The 20,445-nt window shown below is 40.8% G+C and overlaps 1 protein-coding gene across 1 annotated transcript in view; it reads left to right on the forward strand.

Moving 5' to 3' along the window:
• Positions 1-4,093: 4,093 nt before the first annotated feature.
• NPTN (neuroplastin) overlaps positions 4,094-20,445 on the forward strand; it is a 37,467-nt gene continuing 21,115 nt past the window's right edge. Inside the window, exons 1-3 of the mRNA XM_063142875.1 lie at positions 4,094-4,279; positions 12,533-12,880; positions 20,151-20,325. Coding sequence (XP_062998945.1) covers positions 4,183-4,279; positions 12,533-12,880; positions 20,151-20,325 — 620 coding nt within the window. The 5' untranslated portion in view covers positions 4,094-4,182. The remainder of the gene's footprint in view (positions 4,280-12,532; positions 12,881-20,150; positions 20,326-20,445) is intronic.

Genomic DNA, 20,445 nt, shown 5'->3' on the forward strand with positions numbered 1-20,445 from the left:
ATTATCTATAATATCATTCAAGTTAGGATTCCTTGCTCGCTGCAATTTCAATTGGGCCTGGAAAGAGACTAGGGGCTGAAGGAGAAGATAAGGAACCAGTGTGATATCCCCCAATCCTGGTTAGCAATCTTGACACCATATTCTGGACTATGTGATGTTTCCGTATGATTTTCAAAGGCAGCCCTATAGACAAGACACTGCAGCTGGAGCATGGAACTGTTTTCAGGCAGGTCCATTACATGACATCATCAACATCCAGGGCATCCCCTGTGGTATCCCCTGAAAATCAAGCTTTTAACAGCAACAACAGATATTGTGGTATTATCTGGGAAATTGCAGAATCTCCCAATGTATAAACTTGGCTTTGTGCTATATTTCCAACACTAAATGGTGCTGTTTCATTAAACTCAATGGAGTGTTTCTGAAAAGGGACGTTTTCAATTCAAAATCACATGATCGCATGTAAAGGACTGCATTGTCATGGTGGGAAGACTGTGAAGGATAAAAGCTCTGGTAAAGCTAAAGGATTTTTTCCTGTGTGTAGGGAAGCTCTATGATTTAAATCCATGAGTAAAGAAATGTGGGGAGAGTGCTTTGTATAAGGCAATTCCTCTCTGAGTCATTTGCTGCTGGATGGTTTCTGAGCAAAGGAACTGAGAAAAGACGTTCTGAAGAAACAACAGTGGGAAATGCTTAGTAAGCCAACCATGTCATGCCCTGATTCACGAGCAGGAGATAGAAGTCAGGATGGGGGGTGGGGCAATAGGAAGCCAGATATCTGGCAGCACGGAGGGAAGGGCGAATCACAGTAAAGTTATTTTGTTAATGGGATTAAAATATGGCGGCTGCAATCCTATCCATCCTCACTTTGGAGAACATCTCCTGAAGGCAGTGGGGATTACATTGAGTTAACAAATATTAGGATTAGGATGCAACAATTACAAATCCAGCAGACTCTCACTTCAGAGAGGTCCATCCTGTGTTTTGCCAGTATGACAGATACAATTGGCAGCATAGCAGATGCAAATTCAATACAGCAAACGGTCTTTAAGCGATCTGTCATTGCTCTTTGGGATCTCCGTAATGACTGGCTGGCCGGATACTCTAGGATGCTCCTGGCTTGATTGTTTTTATTCCATTGTAATTAAAAACGTTTAGCAAACATATTGGCGTTTCTGGTTGGCTGGCTTCATCACAGCTCGATGTACAGTTAGAGCATACGGGTGGAGGGGGAGGTACTGAAGTGACTGGAGCTGTGAAAACCGCTCCGTGACATTGATCAGACCCGTGAAGCTAGCTGACCTTTCTCTACCTCTTCTGCTGCATGCTCCTGTGGGTTCCAGTGCCTGCGTCTGCCACTTCTAACTGGTTACCCAACTGTGTACCTGAAATTGTGTAAACGTATGCACATTCAATGCTGGAAAAACATAGGGGGGACAATACCAAAAATGCTGGAATGTAATGTTTTTGCAATGGTGTCGTGTAAATTTCCTGTAAAAGGTGAGCGAACAAAGGATGGTCCCAGCAATTCCAGAGAAAAGGGCAAATCTGGGAACAGCCCTAGGCCAAGGTAGCTTTGGAGTGTAAATGGTCCTCCGACTCAGCATAGGATTTCCAGATTCCAGCTCAACTCAGCTATGTACACTATATTTGTTTATTTATTGGTTTATTTGATTTGACCCTCATCATCCTATCAAGAAAAATGGCACCCAAGGCCATTTTTCTTCCCCAGTGGAAAGAGTCCATGCACACAGCCTGGTCACATCTTCCAGAAGAACCCATTCCTACTGTTTTTACCACTTTTGCTCACGTTTTTTCCTCTCAAATCCAGTCCCATCCTTCTGGTATGAATGCAGGTGGCACATGTGCACCACCTACTGTTCAATTCGGACAGTGTCAAAAATACATCTGCTAGACACAATTCATTTTTTGTGAACTAAACCCCCCTCCTCTGAGAAATTAGTTTCTATCCTGCCATCCAGTAAAGGGCGTTGGGTATAGGTCTTGAGTATGCACTTCCCCTCATGATCTATCTCAGGTAACTTGATGCCACCAAGAAGATCATATTTCTTTCTTTCTTCTTTTTATCCATTTCATTTATGAAGAAATTCTTACCCTATCTGGACTGGTCAGATTCAACAAGTCCAGCTACTGCCCACATGGAGAAGACCCTAGTCTACCTGCCTGCCATGTTGATCTTAAAGCAGATGAGTGTGTCAGAAAGAAAGAAGCGGCAACCCCAACTCAGTGCCATAAATATCTATTTTTTGTTGGTATTTTATGCTTTTTATGGTTTTAAATTTTGTATATCTGTTTTTAATGTTCACTGTTTTTGACGTAAGTAAACCACCCAGAGAGCTTCAGTTATGGGGCGGTATATAAATGTAATAATAATAATAATGATATAATAATAATAATAATAATAATAATAATAATAATAATAATGTTTTAAATGGATATTGTCTGTTTTTATGCTTTTTATGGTTTTAAATTTTGTATATTTGATTTTAATGTTCACTGTTTTTAACTTCTGCTTGGTGGGAACATGGGAGAGGGCCTTCTCAGTGGCTGCTCCATTGCTTTGGAACTCTCTTCCCAGGGAAGCTAGACTGGCCTTGATAGGCTTTTGAAAGCAGGCAAAAACCTGTTTGTTCCAGCAGGCCTTTGGAGAATAATCTGGTCCTCCATCTATGTTAAGGACTTGTAAAATTGTCGTGTATTTTAAACGTTTATGTTTTAATGTATTATTATTATTATTATTATTATTATTATTATTATTATTATTATTTGTACATTTCTTTTCCTAGGTTTAAAATGTGTACGTTTTAAATTTTGTAAGGCCGCCTTGAGGCTCAGTATTGGGCAAAAGGCGGGATACAAATAAATGTAATAATAATAATAATAGTAATAGTAATAATAACAATAATAATAATAAACTTTAACTTTAAACTTTATTGCATATTAGCCGCATGGGCCATTCGCAAACAGATGAGACAATAACATACCTGCCATGAGTTTGCCACTAGCCAGCAAAAGTGCTACAAAAAAGAGAGTTAATAGGATAACAATCATCCAGGTTATAATTACAATGTTAACCAACATATAATATTGGTTATTAGAGTTTAATTGTTTGAGTCAATCAATAGTTTCCAGACCTCCATCGCCCGGTGTACAAACTTGGCAGTCCTAAATGATGTATAATAGTCTGTACCAACCAAAAGTGTTTGAACTACACCTTTAGATGACATGAAGTTAAACCTGGGAATTAAAGGCTCAAGATAATGTTCCCTCAGCTCCGCATACCTTGGGCACTCAAGTAAGAGAATAATAATAATAAACCACCCAGAGAGCTTCGGCTGTGGGGCAGTATATAAATGTAATAAATAATAATAATAATAAAGTAATAATATCCTGACACGGGATTTGCAGTAGCTATATTATGATATATATTGCGTGTATGGGTATATATATATCATAATATAGCTACTGCTGCAAATATATGCATATATAGAGTGACCATCTGAAAAGGAGGACAGGGCTCCTGTATCTCCATGTATATATGGAGAACCTGGTGAAATTCCCTTTCCATCACCACAGTTAAAGCTGCAGGAACTATACTAGAGTGACCAGATTCAAAAGAGGGCAGGGCTCCTGCAGCTTGTGTGTTTTTGTGTGTGTGTGTGATTATGTAACAGAAGGAGAGGCCGGCAGGGAGAGCAAGAGAAAGCCTGCCCAACAGCTCCCCCGGCCCGGCAGGGTCGCTCCTAAGAACCGGTTCCCCTCGCCGCGTCACGTGACCCTGCGGCGGGGGCGGAGCTTCGGCGCCTTTGCCCGCATCCACCTCCCTCCTCTTCCTCCTCTCCCCGCCCCTTTCCTTCCCTTCTCCTTCCCGCGAGACGTGGGCGCCCAGCTCTCGCGAGACTCCGGCGCTGCGGTAGAAGGAGCTGCTCCGCCGCGCCGCTGAGGGGGGAAAAGGCGAAGGCGACAGGAAGGGCGGAGGAGCAGCAGACGTGAGGGGGAGCCTCGCTCGACGGCGGCAGCGGCGTCGCTTCTCTTCCCTCTCGCCCGTCCTTCCCTCGCCCGCCCGCCCGCCCGCCTCATAGCCCCCGTCACCCGCCGCCTCCGCTGTCGTCGTCCTCCCGTTCTTCTTCCTCCTTCTCCTCAGGCGGCTCGCGGACCAGGATGCTGCTGCGGGGCTCCGGGCCGCTTCCCGCGGTTCTCTCCCTCCTCCTGGCCGCGGCGGGGAGCCTTTTTCCGACGCCGGCCGACGCGCAGAACGGTGAGCGAGAGCGGCCGCCGTGGGCCTGAGGGGAACTGGGGAGGCCTCTGAGGGGCGGCGGGGGCGGGGGTGGGGAGGAAGAGGAAGATGGGGAGGGGGGCGAGCCGCGAGCCTGAGGCGCTGATTGGCGGACAGCGGGGGCTGGGGGCTGCAGGGCTTTGCCCCGCGGGGGGGGCGGGGGCACCGGGCTGGGTGGGTTTGGGGCTGGGGAAAGCAGGTGTGAGAATGAGTGAGGGGCAGTGGGGTGTAGTGGGTAGAGTGCTAGCCTAGAGGAGTTGGGTTCAAGCGCTGGGTGGGGTGGGGGGCTTGCAGGGGAATGACCTTGGGCCAGTGGCTCTCATTCACGTCTTGCAATGATGGTCCTCTTTCCTCCTTCTCCTGCACGATGGGAGCTTATAAAAGGTGAAGGGAGTGGGAGGAATCTGGAGCCGGGTGGGAAATGGGGAAGAGGAGGGAGGAATATGACAGGCAGCATGGGGTAGTGGATAGAGTGCTGGCCTAGGGGAGCTGGGTTCAAATGCAGGCTCAGCCCGGAAGCTCACTGGCTGATTTTGGGCCAGTCACTCTGTTATGTATTATTAATTAGCATCACCGTGGTAGCTATCAATATTAGTATCATTAGGAGGTTATTGTTGAGGGTGTGTTTTAAATTACACTGCAGACTGTTCCAGGATAAGGCTGATGTACAAATGCCTTAAATGAAATGCCTAAGTTATTAGCATGATGATCTACCTTGCAGAATTGTTTGTAGGGATCATGAGGTGATGTATCTGAAGCATACTCAAAGCACTGCATGCATGTCAAGAATCAGTACAGCACAGCGACTAGGATGTTGGGCTGAAACTATGCAGACCCAGGTTCAAATCCCTTCTTTGCCCCCAAGCTTGCTGTGTGACCTTGGGCCAGTAGAGGTTTTGCATCTGCAGTATGGAGATGGTACTGATCTACCCTACAGTGTACTTGTTAGGGTAAAAAAAAAAAAAAAAGGAAAGGAAAGCAGGACCATATGCCCTGCCCTGAGTTCCTTGGAGCACTCAGAAGAGAATAAAAATGTGATAAAACGAGTGAGCATAGTTGGTGTGGAGCAGCAGGGAGAGGATGGATTGCCAGTGTTGTGTGTGGCCAGTAGGGATGTGAGGGAGAGTTGAAGGAGAGAACCAAGAATCAAGAACACCAAAATAAATAATTATGAGTTGCCCCAGCTGCCAATTGGAAAAGAAAGGCAAAAAGGCAACTCCCTTGCTGTTTCCTAGTTTGTTGAGCCTAGATGATCAGTAAGGTGAGGATGTGGTGGAGGGTGCCCCCCTTCTTTTCTTTTCTTTTGCAGAAATCCGTGCCCATGTCTTTTGATAGGTCTTTGGTAGAGAGTGTGTCATCGCATGTTAATGAGTGAACACTTCATACCTCCCATACAATCTTTTGTTTCCCCTCCTTCTGAGCTTTTCTTTCATAATGTGTTAGAGTAACTTAAGTGTGAAACTGGGAAGACAAGGCATTGAAGATCTTTGGATCTGTGTTATAAAAAGCAGCTTGCTGCTGCAAGATTTAGCTACGTCTAAGGTTCTTTCTTATTAAGAAGCCTCCCAGGGTGTGCTACTCTGAACAGTGTGTGAGGTTATTATTATTTATTAAATTTATTAGACACCCTTCTTAAAAAAAATAATGGTGCAATCCTATGCATATTTAGGCCTTAGCTAGACCTAAGGTTTATTCTGGATTGTCCCAGGGTCATCCCTGTTCATGTAAATGACACACAGGATATCCCGGGAGCAGGCAGGGACGATCCCGGGATAAACCTTAGGTCTAGCTAAGGCCTAAGGCAGGAAAAAGTCCTACAACTACTAGCATTCCTTAGCTAGCCAAACATAGCGTTGCACCCTAAAACATACCCCTAAATTCCTTGGTAAGATGAAACATCTGGCTGTCAACTGCATCTACTGGTATTCTTAAAATGATTTATAATGCAGTAGATTTTTTTTGTTCCTTAGCAACCAAAGAGAGTTCTCCAGTGGGTCCAAGAGGAAAGTCTGGGTATTTTTTTCTTCTTCTTCTTAGAGCGCAGTGAGAAACTTGCCATGAGTTAGCAACTAAGTGCATGACAGTTATTAGTAGAGCCAGTAAACTGGGCTAAATAAAAACAAATCCAGTATACCTGGAGAAGGCCCAGAAATTAATGGAAATGTATTTAAGTTGTGATCCAAGATCTTCTCTGTCAAAGTGGTGTGTACGTTATGGGCAATATCATATTTGAACACCATGGCAGAAATGCAGGTTTACTGACTTTTTCTCCAGCATGAACTATATATTTTAATGGACAATCATTCCTAATCTTACGGAATGACTTTATGTAGTTTCCTGAATTCTTGAAGTCAGACAACACTATGGCCATTTCTACACCTGCCTTTTCCCCCGGGATCATCCCGGGATCGTTCCTATGCATCCAAATGACACACAGGGTATCCTGGGAGCTTGCAGGAATGATCCCTCCCTTTTCCTGGGATAACCCTTAGGTGTAGAAAGGGCCTTCGTTTGTAAGGGATTTCCTTGCTGTGCACAGCAATTCAGTTTTGGCATTTCGCCTGTGGTCTTGGCAGTTGGTTTTACCTTATCATAGTGCATCATATGTGAGACGTTGAAGCAGCTTGGCAAAAAAACTAAGTATGAGTGGAAAAGATCTGCAGTGCCTGAAAAGAAACGTCTGGAACTATGAAAACAGTATACTGTGTCAAATCTGAACTAGGTTAATGCAACGTTCTACAACCATTTAAGGTGAGAGAGAATCGTAAGATTGAAGGCTCAGTTTTGGAAATGACCCAGAAATTCAGTGGGAATTTTTTTCCTTATATAACTCAGTTGTGCAATTTGAATATATTCTACTTCTGACAGACATGGTGTTAAACGAAAGATTGGGACATTTTTACTGTTAGGTGATGTTTGAGGGTTTCATCGTTCATACTGTCTCTTTTATTTAGGTAAAATGAAGTGAGCAGTCTTTTCATATTTGAGTTAAATGATTCATGTGTCTAGGCTTTGTATAAAGTGATGGCATTTGAATTTGTTAGGATGAAATAGACTGGACTTGTGCAAACATTAGCTCTGTTATAGTGAGCAGATGCCTTTAAGAGAGGTGCTATATTACATCATGGTGGGATCAGATTGAAGGCACCCTATCCCTGTAGCCAGGTGGCTTTAGCTTAGTTTATTAGCATAGAAATGCCATTATTAACTTGAGCTAATAAAACATAAAACGCAAATCTTGAATTCTTAGTGTTAGAAGGAAATACAGATTTCATGCTTTTTGCTGTTTTACAGGTTAAGATTGCTATTAAAAGTTTTTTTTTTGGTTTTTTTTAAAAGCATGCTATGCAGCTGTTGTGGAGTTTGATTGAAGACTGGTCAGTCTTCAAAAAACATTTAGGCTGGAATCTTTGTTAAACACACATTTTGCCTTAATATAATGCTACTATTACATAGGTTAGCACCATGATGCTTGGCTTGACAAACAATAACTATGGTTATTGATCTTTCTCCACATGTTGGGAAGCTGAAGTGTAACTTGGACTATTATTATTTAAGCTGCTTTGAGTCTCTCTGAGAAGTAGGGTAGGACTGTTCTAAACAATAAAGAAATCAAACCTTGGGCTCTAAACATTGGTTAGGTGCGATGTCTCAAATGAACCATTGTGGTGTATAGAAAGGCAGGCACAATGCCAAGGAAGGCAACATATGTACATAAAGTGAGCATGACAAACGATGAAGAGTAAGAACTTTTTTTAAAAAAAAGGGGGAGAAGACTCAGAGTACAACTGGTCTATAAATACATTTTAGTTAACAGCACAAATTAAGGAAGGGAATTACTTGGTCTCAGAAATTGGGAGGACTGGAAAAGAGCAAGGATTGGATGATAAGGAAATAGGACTTTTAGATAAACATCTAAGAAGGCATAGAACTGAAGTCTCCAGGATTCTCTGCGTTAAAACAGTCTGCACCTTCAACTCTGCGTGATGGGACAAGCTCCAAGACACTGTCTAAATTTCAGAGATATAGCTGCTGCCACCATGTGATTAGTAATATTTATTATTTAATAGCTCTTAAAAGGGACGCATGGGAAGCCAGACTTCTCCTTTATGGAGAAGGATAGGCCTCTGTCACAGAGCTTCCTTAAAAAGCAGGTTAGCATATATGCCAAGGAGCCTGGCACATGACTGAGGCCAACCTTTACGCAGAAGAACTAAAATCAACTTCAGTTTACAATTTAATGTATTTATTCAAGAACCAAGCAGAAAGAAGCTCAATAATGGTCACTTGGTTTTAAATAAAATGAAATGTAGACTTCTCTAACTTGCACTATTATTTAAACTAATAAATATTAGCTTAGCAGGAACCTAAATGCTATGTGCTGCAAAGAGGGGTGGGTGTGTTCCTACGTAGAGCTTTTGTGCCCCCACCACCCACCAGTGATCTGACTTGTAGAAGCCGGTATTTATGGGCTCCAACAGTCTTTTGCATGCTTTTTCACTCTCTTTAAAATCCTTCGTGATTTGGTTTCAGTTTGTTGTGTAAGTGTACACTGTATAGCACTAATCATCAGAAGGTTGTTGTCTGGTATAAAATGATGCTTCAGCTTAGCAGTTTTTTTTCCACATTCAATACGAAGATATGTTTGCTGCCAAATTGCCAGTATTGCTTCCTGCCACGTGCTGTGATTTCCTTTAGCTCCATCTCAGCGCTGACTAGGATGCTTAATTTGACCTCTCAGTATGTTTCTTCCACTGATATGACTTTTTAAAAAATGCTTAATGTTCTTGCTGGTGTTCAGGTGTGTGTTTTTAAAGAATCATTCATGCCACACCAGAATTAAATTATTTCAATAACAAAAATAGAAAGTTTTCTATGCCCTGTTCAGATGTAAAGGTGGCGAGTTGTGGGGCTGCACTCAAGCTGCTTCCTATTTCCAGTCCTCTGAAAAGGTATTTTGCCGGGGGTGAGGGGTGGGTGAACAGGAAGCTTTCCTTCCATGAACTTCCTTAAGTTAATTTATTTTAGGATACAAGTCTATATAGGCTAGAATTATTAGCTGCTTCTACTATATATGTCTGCATAGATGGACATTTTGGAGCCTGACATTCGTTCTGTCCCCTAACTGATCAAATATGCCTGGCAGAGTTCTGAAAGATGGTTAATGTGTCTTTATAAATTGGGACAAGTGAATTTTAAAAATTCCTAAAAAAGAGTGGAGTGAATATTAGTTATACTTCAGTCATGCCTGTTGCATTTTTGAAGTTGTTGAAGTGATGACTAAACCATATTAAAAGGTTAGCATCTGAGCTGGAACATAAGAGATGGAAAATACTGATGAATTCAGCTGGAACAGAACCCACTTTTCGTAATGGTTCAGCTCCCTGCTGCCTAGTGAGGGATGCATAGTGTAGAAGAAAGAATCTATTTGCATTTTTGTTAAGGTTATGTATATTTTAGCAGCTTTTTCAGAACTGACTGGGAATGGCTCAGCATGATAGTATACTGCACAGGCATGTATTATGTTTCTTCAGCATTAATGTTATCTAGAAGCTCTCAGTAAGATGATGCGCTAGGTCACATTATTAATTTATTATGACATAATATAGCCCGGTTCATGACTTGTTGGGTAGAAATTATGAACTGAGCCACAGTATATGTCTTAAAGTTGGCATTTGTGTCCTTGTTGGAGAGCTTTTTGTGCCACTTTTTGAGCATAAATATAAAGAAATGTCACAGTCCTAAATAAATTACTTGGAAGTCTTACTAAATTTGGCAAATCCTAGCATAAGTATTCGATCTTGTAAAATATTTTAAGCATAGTAGTAGCTAGAAGCTCAACCACTGTTCTTTCTTGGATGTGTACAATGTTTAAAAATGCACATATTTGACAAGTAACTAAAATATATTACAGGGTTCCTTTTCATCAGAAGAAAATAAAATCATACAACTCTTTTCTTAAGGCATACAAAGCCCGGGGGCCTGTTGCTCCAATGAAATAATGACCATCGTCCCATATTGGATGTACAAACCTTTTGGCACAAAGGGCCACGTTGGGTGTTTGCTGAGGGGTTGGGGCCTACACATTTTTTTCCTGTTCCTGGCTTTCTCCAAGGCATGATTTCTTTCTCTTCTACCTCTCAAAAATTGAGGAATGCTTTTTAGCAAGGAGGGGTAGATTTCCTAATATATGTCATTATTGTTAAGCTTGGGGAAATAAGCTGAAGGAGCCAATTCACATGCTTGGTATCCTGGTGCTAAATAGCAGGGATATCGAAACTGATTGTAATGGCTCCAGTTCAATGTTAGAGAAGAATGTGGGTGGGGGGGATAAAGCTAGTTGCAGGAGTCATCTGCTCTCAAACCATGGCCTGGTTCACACATAACAGCAAAGTCAAAGCATGCTGGTACATTTCCAATAACTTAAGGGTGTTTGTTTGTCTTTTAAAAAAAACAGTTGCTGTTATGTGAGAACTGGGATATTGTGGATATCTAATTTTTTTTTAAACAACTATTGTTCTGCAGCCAAGCAATTCTTAAGTTTCAGGGCTCATTGTTGGGGGCAAACAGGTCAAGAGAGAGAGAGGAGATCGGAAACATGTCCTGCTTGTAGGGAAGCTAAAATGTTGCAAAACTAGAGGTCGGTCCAACATGTGCCTGTGTACTCCCTATCTTCTAACTCAACAACTTGTTGAAATAGGTTAGACAGGACAATAGTGATTTGCCCAAGGCTAGCCAGTGAGGTTCATGGATGAGTAGACAATTGAGTGTGTGTGTGTGTGTCTTATCCAGACACACTATGCTATCTTTTTCACACACGTTCTTTAGTTTGTATGGCTCTAAAAATTTTCCTGTGACTTGTAGAATTATCGCTGTTTTGCTGCCTTTAAAAAGAACCTTATTGTATAGTAGGGAGTTGGCAAATGGCCCAGAGAACACTAGTTGCCAAAGCCAGAAGTGGCTAGTATGGATGTGTAGCAGCATCTGTGACAGTTGGGTTTGGGAGCAGGTTATGGTGGTCATATGGGGCCATACTGCACTCCACTGTTGAATGGCTGCTTATGGTCAAACATATCACCTCTTTGTTCTCTTGAGCTGATTTGCAGTCTGATTTATGGGTCACTATTTGAATAAATTATCAATCTTGTTACTTTAGTTTATATGATGTATTATGCTGTACTTTAGGATTTTTTTTAAAAAAAATGTATGCTTCACACATTGCTTATGAGAGGGTAATAAAGATCACCCCACTCGATACTGAGTGCAGTTGTTACTGGTTGAAATGGATGGTAACTGCTGGTTCCCAGTGTATGGGAAAGATAATTTATATTGAACTCTCACAAGTCTCTTCGTGTGTGTGGCCTGCTATCTTCTATTTAAGTCAATGCATAGAGGATGATTTTAAATTGATTCCATTTTCACCATGTCTCTGCTCTGAAGGATTCTTTAAATTGAATATACTGAGTACTGACCAATTACAAAAAAAAATACTGAAACAAAGTTCTAATATATCCATGTAGAGAGTGTCAAGAAATTGCAAAATGACAACTTGTCTAATGTTTAGACAGTCTCTGTGGAACAATTGCTGTTTAACAAGTGTAAGTTTATAATCTTTGTACTGGAAGGGTTGCATCTTAGAAGGTGCGGCTGTTGGTTGCTGCAGGAAATTTAGGTCACTTTATTATTATTTCTGAATTCCCTACATCACGGTGAGCTCAGAATAAAGAAGAGGTCAAACGAGAGTCATAGCAGAGCGCTGCTTATGACAGATGGGTTTTCCTAATACCAATATTTAAAATTGAAAGAGAGAATAAGGGAAATGTCTTTGTTTTTAACAAGGAATTCCTATTGAAGCATAATTTGCACCCAACTTTTGTGCCCGCTCCCTCTGGAATCATTATTTAGACCTTTCAAAAATGCAAAAGAAAATGTGTGTATTTTCCAGATGCAGTCTCTTCAAGCTAACTTACTATCACAGGCTATGTAAAATTTGTCTCTCAAGAACTCAGCTTTTTGCAAAGTTGCTATCAAAACTAAAGCTATCTGCAAGCCATAAAGTCTGTTCTCTTAAAGTCATGCAATAGCTGCTGTTATAGATGGGCATGTCTCTCTTTCTTTCTTTCTTTCTTTCTTTCTTTCTTTCTTTCTTTCTGCAATTCATTTGCTTTCTTTATAAGATATGTTTTTTTTTCCCCTGCTGGTCTGTCACTGCATTTCTGCTGCCCCTCCCTCTAGCTGGGTTTGTCAAGTCGCCCATGTCAGAAACTAAACTCACGGGGGACGCCTTTGAGCTGTACTGTGACGTGGTTGGGAACCCCACTCCAGAGATCCAGTGGTGGTATGCTGAAGTCAACCGGGCTGAATCTTTCAAACAGCTATGGGATGGTGCTCGTAAGCGCCGTGTCACCATTAACACTGCCTACGGGGTGAATGGCGTGAGCGTGCTGAGAATTACTCGCCTTACCTTGGAAGACTCTGGGACTTACGAGTGCAGGGCAAGCAACGATCCTAGAAGGAATGACTTGAGGCAAAATCCTGCCATAACGTGGATACGAGCCCAGGCTACCATAAGCGTCCTTCAGAGTGAGTTCAGTACCCTACAGTAGTAGTACTGTAGTATCTAGAGGCAGTCCAGTGACCCTTACTCCTCTCATGTGACCCTTAGTATCACCCTCCCATTGTCTTTGTTATGTTTTTTAGTTTTGAACCCAACATGGTTCCTCTGGTTATGGTGTTTAAATGTTTTTGCCCCCTTCTTACTGTGTCTCCTCCTTCCTAGGATCAAAGGACTGAGGAGAACCTATGGAACTGAATTCTAGTTCCTCTGTCAATACAAGCCCAGTATTGGATTGTTTGTTCCCTCCCTTTTACTTTTTTATAGTAGGCCTCCTGCTGTCCTAATGCTGGTTTCTCCATGAGTGCCTTTTCTATTTTGTGTTATTCCCTGATCTAACCATTTCTAACCATTTTTTTCTTTTGTTGGAATCTTGTGGAATGCCTTCCTTATTCACATGGTTTGGAGTACATAGGCTTCTGTATAAATCCTTGCTATTTGGATTTTGTTATGTGTGAAAGCCTGAATTTTCCCTTTATAGTCACAGATAGCTACTTTTTGAAATAGCATAAATACTCAAATTTCTCAAGAGTTGATTCTCTGATTATAGTAGCACCTTACTGATGCAGCTGTTCTATAAAAATGAAACCCAGAAGTGGTAGTTAAGTTTCCCTACTTTCTCATTCCATTGATGTAACTTTTAGTTGAGCATTCCTGTATAGAAACCTGAATTGTAGCTTGTCATTCATTTATTAAAACAATTATACAACATGCTATACAAATCCTTACTGCATTCTCACAAATGTGACAGGAGTTTTCCATTGTACAGATAGTAGGTGACTGAATTGTAATCCACTGTAAATTAATTGACAATAGAACTCTAATATAAACACATTGCATTGCAATATTGGGCTTCTATTTTGGTTTTCAGTTTAGGTGACATAATCAGATTATGTATTGAGGGACTATCCACAAGAACATAAAGTTGGGTCACTTTATGCTTCTATACCTGCATCCCCCCCCCACACACAATATGTTTTAGAAATTAAGTCTTGATAAACTGTGCTGCCCATAAACTGGCATTTTGGTCACCAGTTAAGAGCCTGCTTCCTGGCAGCAGCTGGTAGAGCATAGGTAGGTGAACAAAGTACCAGGTCAGGCATATTGATGAGTATAAGCATAAAAAAATACTTAACTGCCTCTGGTTCTTGCCAATTACAAACTCCCTATAATTAAATAAAGCCAAAATACATAGTGTAAGGTTTTCTAGTGAAAATCGTAAGAGAAGTGAGAACTTTAAACTTGGGAGAATTAAGTTGCGGCTGTCTGCTAAAATAAAGATGAATTTGTCATGAATACAGAGCTGTCAATGTAGTAAAATGCAGGTGTGGGTTAAGTTGAAGAAAAGCAAATCCCCAAGTAGTGAAAAGGTTTTAACATGGGTATCTTCCTGCCCATCTTGATCTCACTTGTGAGAGATTGGATCTGAAGGCCACCACTTGTTCTGAATTAACAGTGGTAATATTTGCTGATGCCCTTCAATGAATGTCTCCTTCTCCCTTTGGGAGTGAGCATTTTACAGATGGTGAACTGGGTGTGTGATGACAACTTGACCAAGTAGCCAGCCTGTAAGTCTGAGGGTGAGTTGGGATTTACAGAGAACTGTTGAAATGCATTATGTACATCAGGGATGGAGAATGTGTCGCTCTCCAGATGCTGGTGGACTGCAGCTCCCATCAACCATAGCCAGCATAGCCAATGGTGAGGGCTGAAACGGGTTGTAGAGCTTCAGCTATTGGCCAGCATAGAAATGTAATAAATAAGCAACATCTAGAGGGCCACCCTGGTAAACATGGTTTCAGGCATGAATGTTTCACAAAGCTGCAGTTAGAAGCAAGGCCATTCTGGTTTCATGTTTGAACCTGAAAAATGGGCAATTCCTGTAGTTCCCAAGGATTACGTAATAACTCCCTATCCGCTCTTCACAAGCATTTAAAGATTTTCTCTACTACAAGTTCTACAGGAGAGCAAAGAGAATAAAAGAATGGGATTTGGTCTGGTGAATAACCAAGATGTTCTAAATCAGTGGGTTTCTAATTGGAACCTTTTCACATTAGAAGAGCTCCCATAGATTCCATCCCCCTGTTGAAAAGTTTTATTTATAAGAAGTTTATATGCCACTTTCCTGCTATATAGTTCCCAAAACAGTTCACAATTTAATTTGGTTTTTAATTTAATCTGAATGAATGAAACTGTTTCAAATGATCAAAACAATTCACACTAAAATAATCAGCTAGCCAATTTAAGCTCCTGCCTAAACAAAATGATTTGGAGGTGGGCAGGTAAAGATCAGTGAAAAGACAATAAGATGGGAAAACAAATTGCCCAGGCAGGATGTTTCCAGCCTGGGTGCTGATATAAAGGAGGTCTTCCTGTATTTCTGACAAGTATGTGGGACCTGCAAGATAGATTTTCTATTTGACCTCAAATTGCAGACAGGCTCATATGTGAAGAAGTGGTTCTTCTTGTTAATAACTTGTTTCTTCTGCATGTTAATTTGAGTCTTTGCATTTTCTTAATTTACTTTAACCTGACCTGTTTGTAAACACTGTTCCATAATGTCAGCAGTCATAGTAAAAGTGTAGTTCCAAGTTTCCTGTCTTAACATAAAAATAGAAAGGGCATAGAAAAATAATAGTCCCACAAAAATCTATATAAAATTACAGAACTATATTATTTCTGTTCGAGATTGCTATTTGTCTGGGAAGAGAATCAGTTGAGTGATTACTGAAGCATCTGGATTTGTGTATACATATCTGTTGTATAGATACTTATGAAAAAAATCTGTGTCTTGAGAATGTAGTAGTTAGTATTTGTGGGTGTGACAAAGAGGAGCACTGCATAAGTGTGTCAAAGACAGATGTGTGAAAAGATAGGTTGGGGTTATGCATGTGTGAAATTTATGTGTTGATGAATGTACAGTAATGAGGTGAGGACCAAGATAAGTTTTGCACACACAGTGCTCACCATCCTTCCCTTTCTTTCGAGTCCATATAATGGAATCAGCTGCCCCAACTTGCTGTGGGTCACAACTGGTTACAGATAGGCACCAAATGAGTGATTTCCCTTTGGCAGCTAACTTGGGCTAATAAAGCCAAAGCTTCAACCCCTTATCCCAGCATGCCTGTGGTGAGTAAGGTGTTAATTCTCTGTAATTGAGTTGACTTAAGTGGATGCTAGCCATTTAAGGCACCAAGAAAAGAGTAATAACCTCAGACAGGCAGCCTGTTTTTCATCATTACTCAGTCTCCTTTTTGTAAATTACCTTGATTAACTGGGCTTCTGCCAAATGCAGGCTTGGAAATCAGAGATAGATAGATAGATAGATAGATAGATAGATAGATAGATAGATAGATATGTCAGAAAGCATAAAGTATAATATTAGAGTCAGGGAAATATGTACTGTGATACTTTGTATAACTGTTAGCTTAGGCTTTTATAGAATGATTAAAAGAAGACCTAACTATATACAGCTGGTAGCTAATGTGGAACCATGTAAAAAACTATTTTGTTTTCACATGATATTGCTTCTGCAATTGGAAAGTGATGTTAGGAAACATGCTGTGTTGGACCAGAGAATTGCCCACTCGGAAACGGAAAACATATGTATGTGATGTTGACATGCAAACATGGGAACAAACCTAAAACACAGGAATATTACGGTGGTCAAAAACACAGGACTGAATGCATGTTCTGAAATCAGGGTTACGAATGCAGGTTTCATACTAAATATGGTAATTTGAGCCTTCAAAATTCACAGAACGATACAATCTCAAGACAAAGAGACTCTTGTAAATCCTGCAGTGGCTTTATCTTTTGGAATTGTACTGTCTAACTCATGACTAGTCCATTTGACATCTCCCAAGGTCTCGTACATCTTTCCCATACCTTGTCCTTTCTACCTTGGTTCTCATTTTCCTACTAACAAGCACTAGGAAAATAATGCATACACTTACACCTTCTCTAGTTGCTAGGGACTTGGTTGTGTCCTTGGTAAATATTGATAGTGTCTCACTTTGCACATAGAATAACTGGCTTACCAAGTGCCATGGTTTAGGATACCTGCTGATTCTAACTTTTTTTCTTACTGCACCAGCGCAGTATATAAGAGTGGCTCGATCAGCCTCCGTTCTTGGGGAATATCAGTGTGTAACTCTTTGATGCTAAGGTAATGGCACCTTAAAAACATCTGGAGGCAAATCTAGTTGCTATTCTACTCTGGTCCTCCTTGACTATGAGATATCCTGGTAGTGAGGTTGCAATAGGAAAAACATATTTATCCAGTGTGCCCAATTTGAAAAGTCTAAATGGGCCCTTTATGGACTGCATGAAGAACCACTGATGACCATTCTTGGATTTTGCTATACTATGCTGTTTTCTCAATCTAGAACACAACTGTACAATGTTGGACTGTACATTTCTCATTCCAGGGTACTCTCGGGATGCAAGGGATGTCTAAATCTGTCCTGTTTTTTATTGCAGTAACCCGCATGTAATCCTGCCACTGTTTTCTCTTTTTCCAATGATATTATGTATATTGTAATTCAGGGGCCTCTATAAAACTGCATGTTTCTGCTTTTCCCCATGGAATAAAACAGTCTTCACCAGAAGTAAATTATGATCAATCTCTGAAAATCTTATATGCTACTTTTTACTGTTATATAGAATAGCATGGCTTGGTGTGTTGCATCAAATGTGACACTGGGGTTGAAAGAAACTATCAGCAGTAGACCTAAAGAAAGAAAAAAGTTCAAATATTTTTGTTGTGCATGTAAAGCTTAATCCTGTGGCACATTTCATTGCAGGGATTATGGGTTTTCATGCTGAGCAGGATGTGTAGAAAGGACAAAAACATTTTAAAAAAACTTGCCATGCTGAGATTCACTAGGTCTGTTCTTATGGAAGTGTATATACAAAAAACGAAAAAACAAAAGCAAAGCCAGTTGGGCAGGAAAAGGGAGGAAACCCTAAACCAGAGAGATAATGGACATTAAAGCAGCAAACATTCTCACTATACAGTGTCAAAAATGACAAGCTTTTATTCATGAAGGCATAAAATGCAAACAACTATCAAAATACTTTCTTTCCCCTTCAATTAATACCTTGCTTTGAGAGTACTTTTACAGATGGGCATTTCAATTTTTGAGATATGGCTTCAGATCATATTAAAAGTGGTTTAAAACACGCATACCCCAGAATGAGTTTTATGGAATCTTTCAGGATATTCTTTGCTCTCTATTAGCACTTCATATGTCATGCTCCTTTTTTAAAAAACAAGAATGGTTAAAAGTGTAAAGCACAACAGAGCTATTATAAAAAACTAAAAATTGAGACAACAAAATTCAGTTTGCATAAGGTTCCTCCTTCCTGCTCTTCAAGGGCTTTGTTGTGCTGTGCACACAGAGTGTTCCCTCAGTATACTTCCACTGTACTTCATACAGTCTGCAACCTTCAGGCAGCCATGATGAGCGCAGGCTCCATACCGCCTCTTTTGCATCTGTATGTTTTCCCCAATAAGGCCTGTAGAGAGGTGGGGGATTTAGACTGTGAAGAAGGTGAAACCCACACACACACCCCAATGCTGCCTTTGCACACCTCAGCTGCTTTTTTTCTTCATATAATAGAGACATTAGGATACCTGATTATGGATGTCCCTTGTCTTATGTAATTTGTCCTCTAGAGATGTACATTTTTATTTAGGTCTCTAAGGGAACATGAATCAAACAAAAAGGATCTACGTATTATATAACTATCACGTCTAGATTGGCAATAGAAATGTCTCAAATTAAAAATGCTCTGTAGCTGACAGGAGTGCTCGTTATTGAAATTCTTACATAAATTTGTCCATTAGCTAGCTGGTTTTTTTGGGGGGGGGCGGGGGTTCTGGGAGGCTCTCAGTTTGTTGCTTATATCTACCACAGCCTCCTTTTTCCACCACAACCATCCAGCTATGACCAGGCCGTTTTTCTATAGTAATTTAGATTATTATACAGCTATCACCTCCTGCGTTCTGCATGACAATGTGTGTGGTACATTTCTGGGTCTTTAGCTGGAAGGTGAGAATGATAAGTTACCACAGAAAATTATTCACATATCCTCAGAGGTATTTTCATGTTGAATGTTGGATGCATTAGTATGCATGCATCAATTCTGGTTATCTGTGTCACACGAAAACCCACACTAGAAAGTGAAATATGAAGGAACACGGAATTTTAAAAATATAGTTAGGGTAGAATCCTATGCATGTTTAGACAGGAAAAAAAGAATCCTACAACTCTCAGCATCCTCCAACCAGGAGAGCTGGCTGGGGAATACTGGGAGCTATAGGAGTTTTTTCTGTCTAAAAATGCATAGGATTGCACCCTTAAAGGAGTAGCGGTTGAGGGATCCAAAGTGATTCTTAGGCTCAGGAATGAGAACTGGGCTGATGCAAACTTTCTATCCTTTTGAAGAGGAGGGCTGTGGTGTTGAGATGTCGGGGGTGGGGGACGTCTCCCTACCAGCCAGCTTCTGGTAGGGGGAGTTCTACCTACTCACCTATAAATACTAGGAAACTTGAACAATTGATCTGTTCCCTATCCTTGTGTTGCTTGACCAAACCCTGTCATCTCCAAACACCCCCCCCCCATCACTTTCATCTCAGCCTACCATATCACTTAAATAAAATCCTCCACGTCCACGTCTTTGGTTAAAGTAGGTTATTGGCCCCTTTTGGATTGTCTTGCATAAGTGCTACACAAACCAAAGCGTTGAATGGCATAATTTTCTTTGCCAACTCAGTTTGGAAAAATCTGTATAGTGTTTTAATAGAGATGTAGCTGACTGAGACTGTGGGTATGTCCAAACATCACAATGGTGAAGTGAGACATTTCCTAGGGGGAGTTGATGATGTTTGCCTAGCTGCTAACAGTGCCTCTTTTATTGCTGCATTTGATAAAATGCAAATGTTTACTGCAGATCTTGGCTGTGGTTACATTAAAGGTGAAGAATACCAAAATGTGCTTCATGTCTTTTCTTCTCTTTTTCCTTTCATATAGGGGGACAGGTCCTTGTTGCCTTTCTCTGCTGGTCAACTGTTCACTGTATGATTTGGATGTTTCCTAAGCTAGTGAAGTTGTGTTTCATGTGTAGCTCTCTTCCCTCTCCCAGTTCCTGTGCCATTTAGTTGTGATGTTCACACCATTTCAGTATGTGGAGACTGACAACTCTCTTCTTTGAATATGTCCTCTTTTTTTCTAGAGCCCAGGATCAATGCCACTAATGAGGTGACCATTATATCATCACCTTCACCTCCCATCACACTACAGTGCAACCTCACTTCAAGTCCCAGCCCCCTCAGTTACAGTTACTGGGTGAAAAATGGTGAAGAGATTTCAGGCACTAGAAAGCCTACAGATGCTTCTACAGAGTACAAGTAAGTCTTAAGGAAGTGATTTTAGTACTGTCTCTTTAAAAAATCAAATGAAGCTGGAACTGAAATAGCTAAACACAGTGAACCTCTCATCAGGGAAACTGCCAAGTGGAACTAATAACT

Source organism: Elgaria multicarinata, chromosome 16, assembly GCF_023053635.1.
Source record: "Elgaria multicarinata webbii isolate HBS135686 ecotype San Diego chromosome 16, rElgMul1.1.pri, whole genome shotgun sequence".
Lineage (NCBI taxonomy): Eukaryota > Metazoa > Chordata > Lepidosauria > Squamata > Anguidae > Elgaria > Elgaria multicarinata.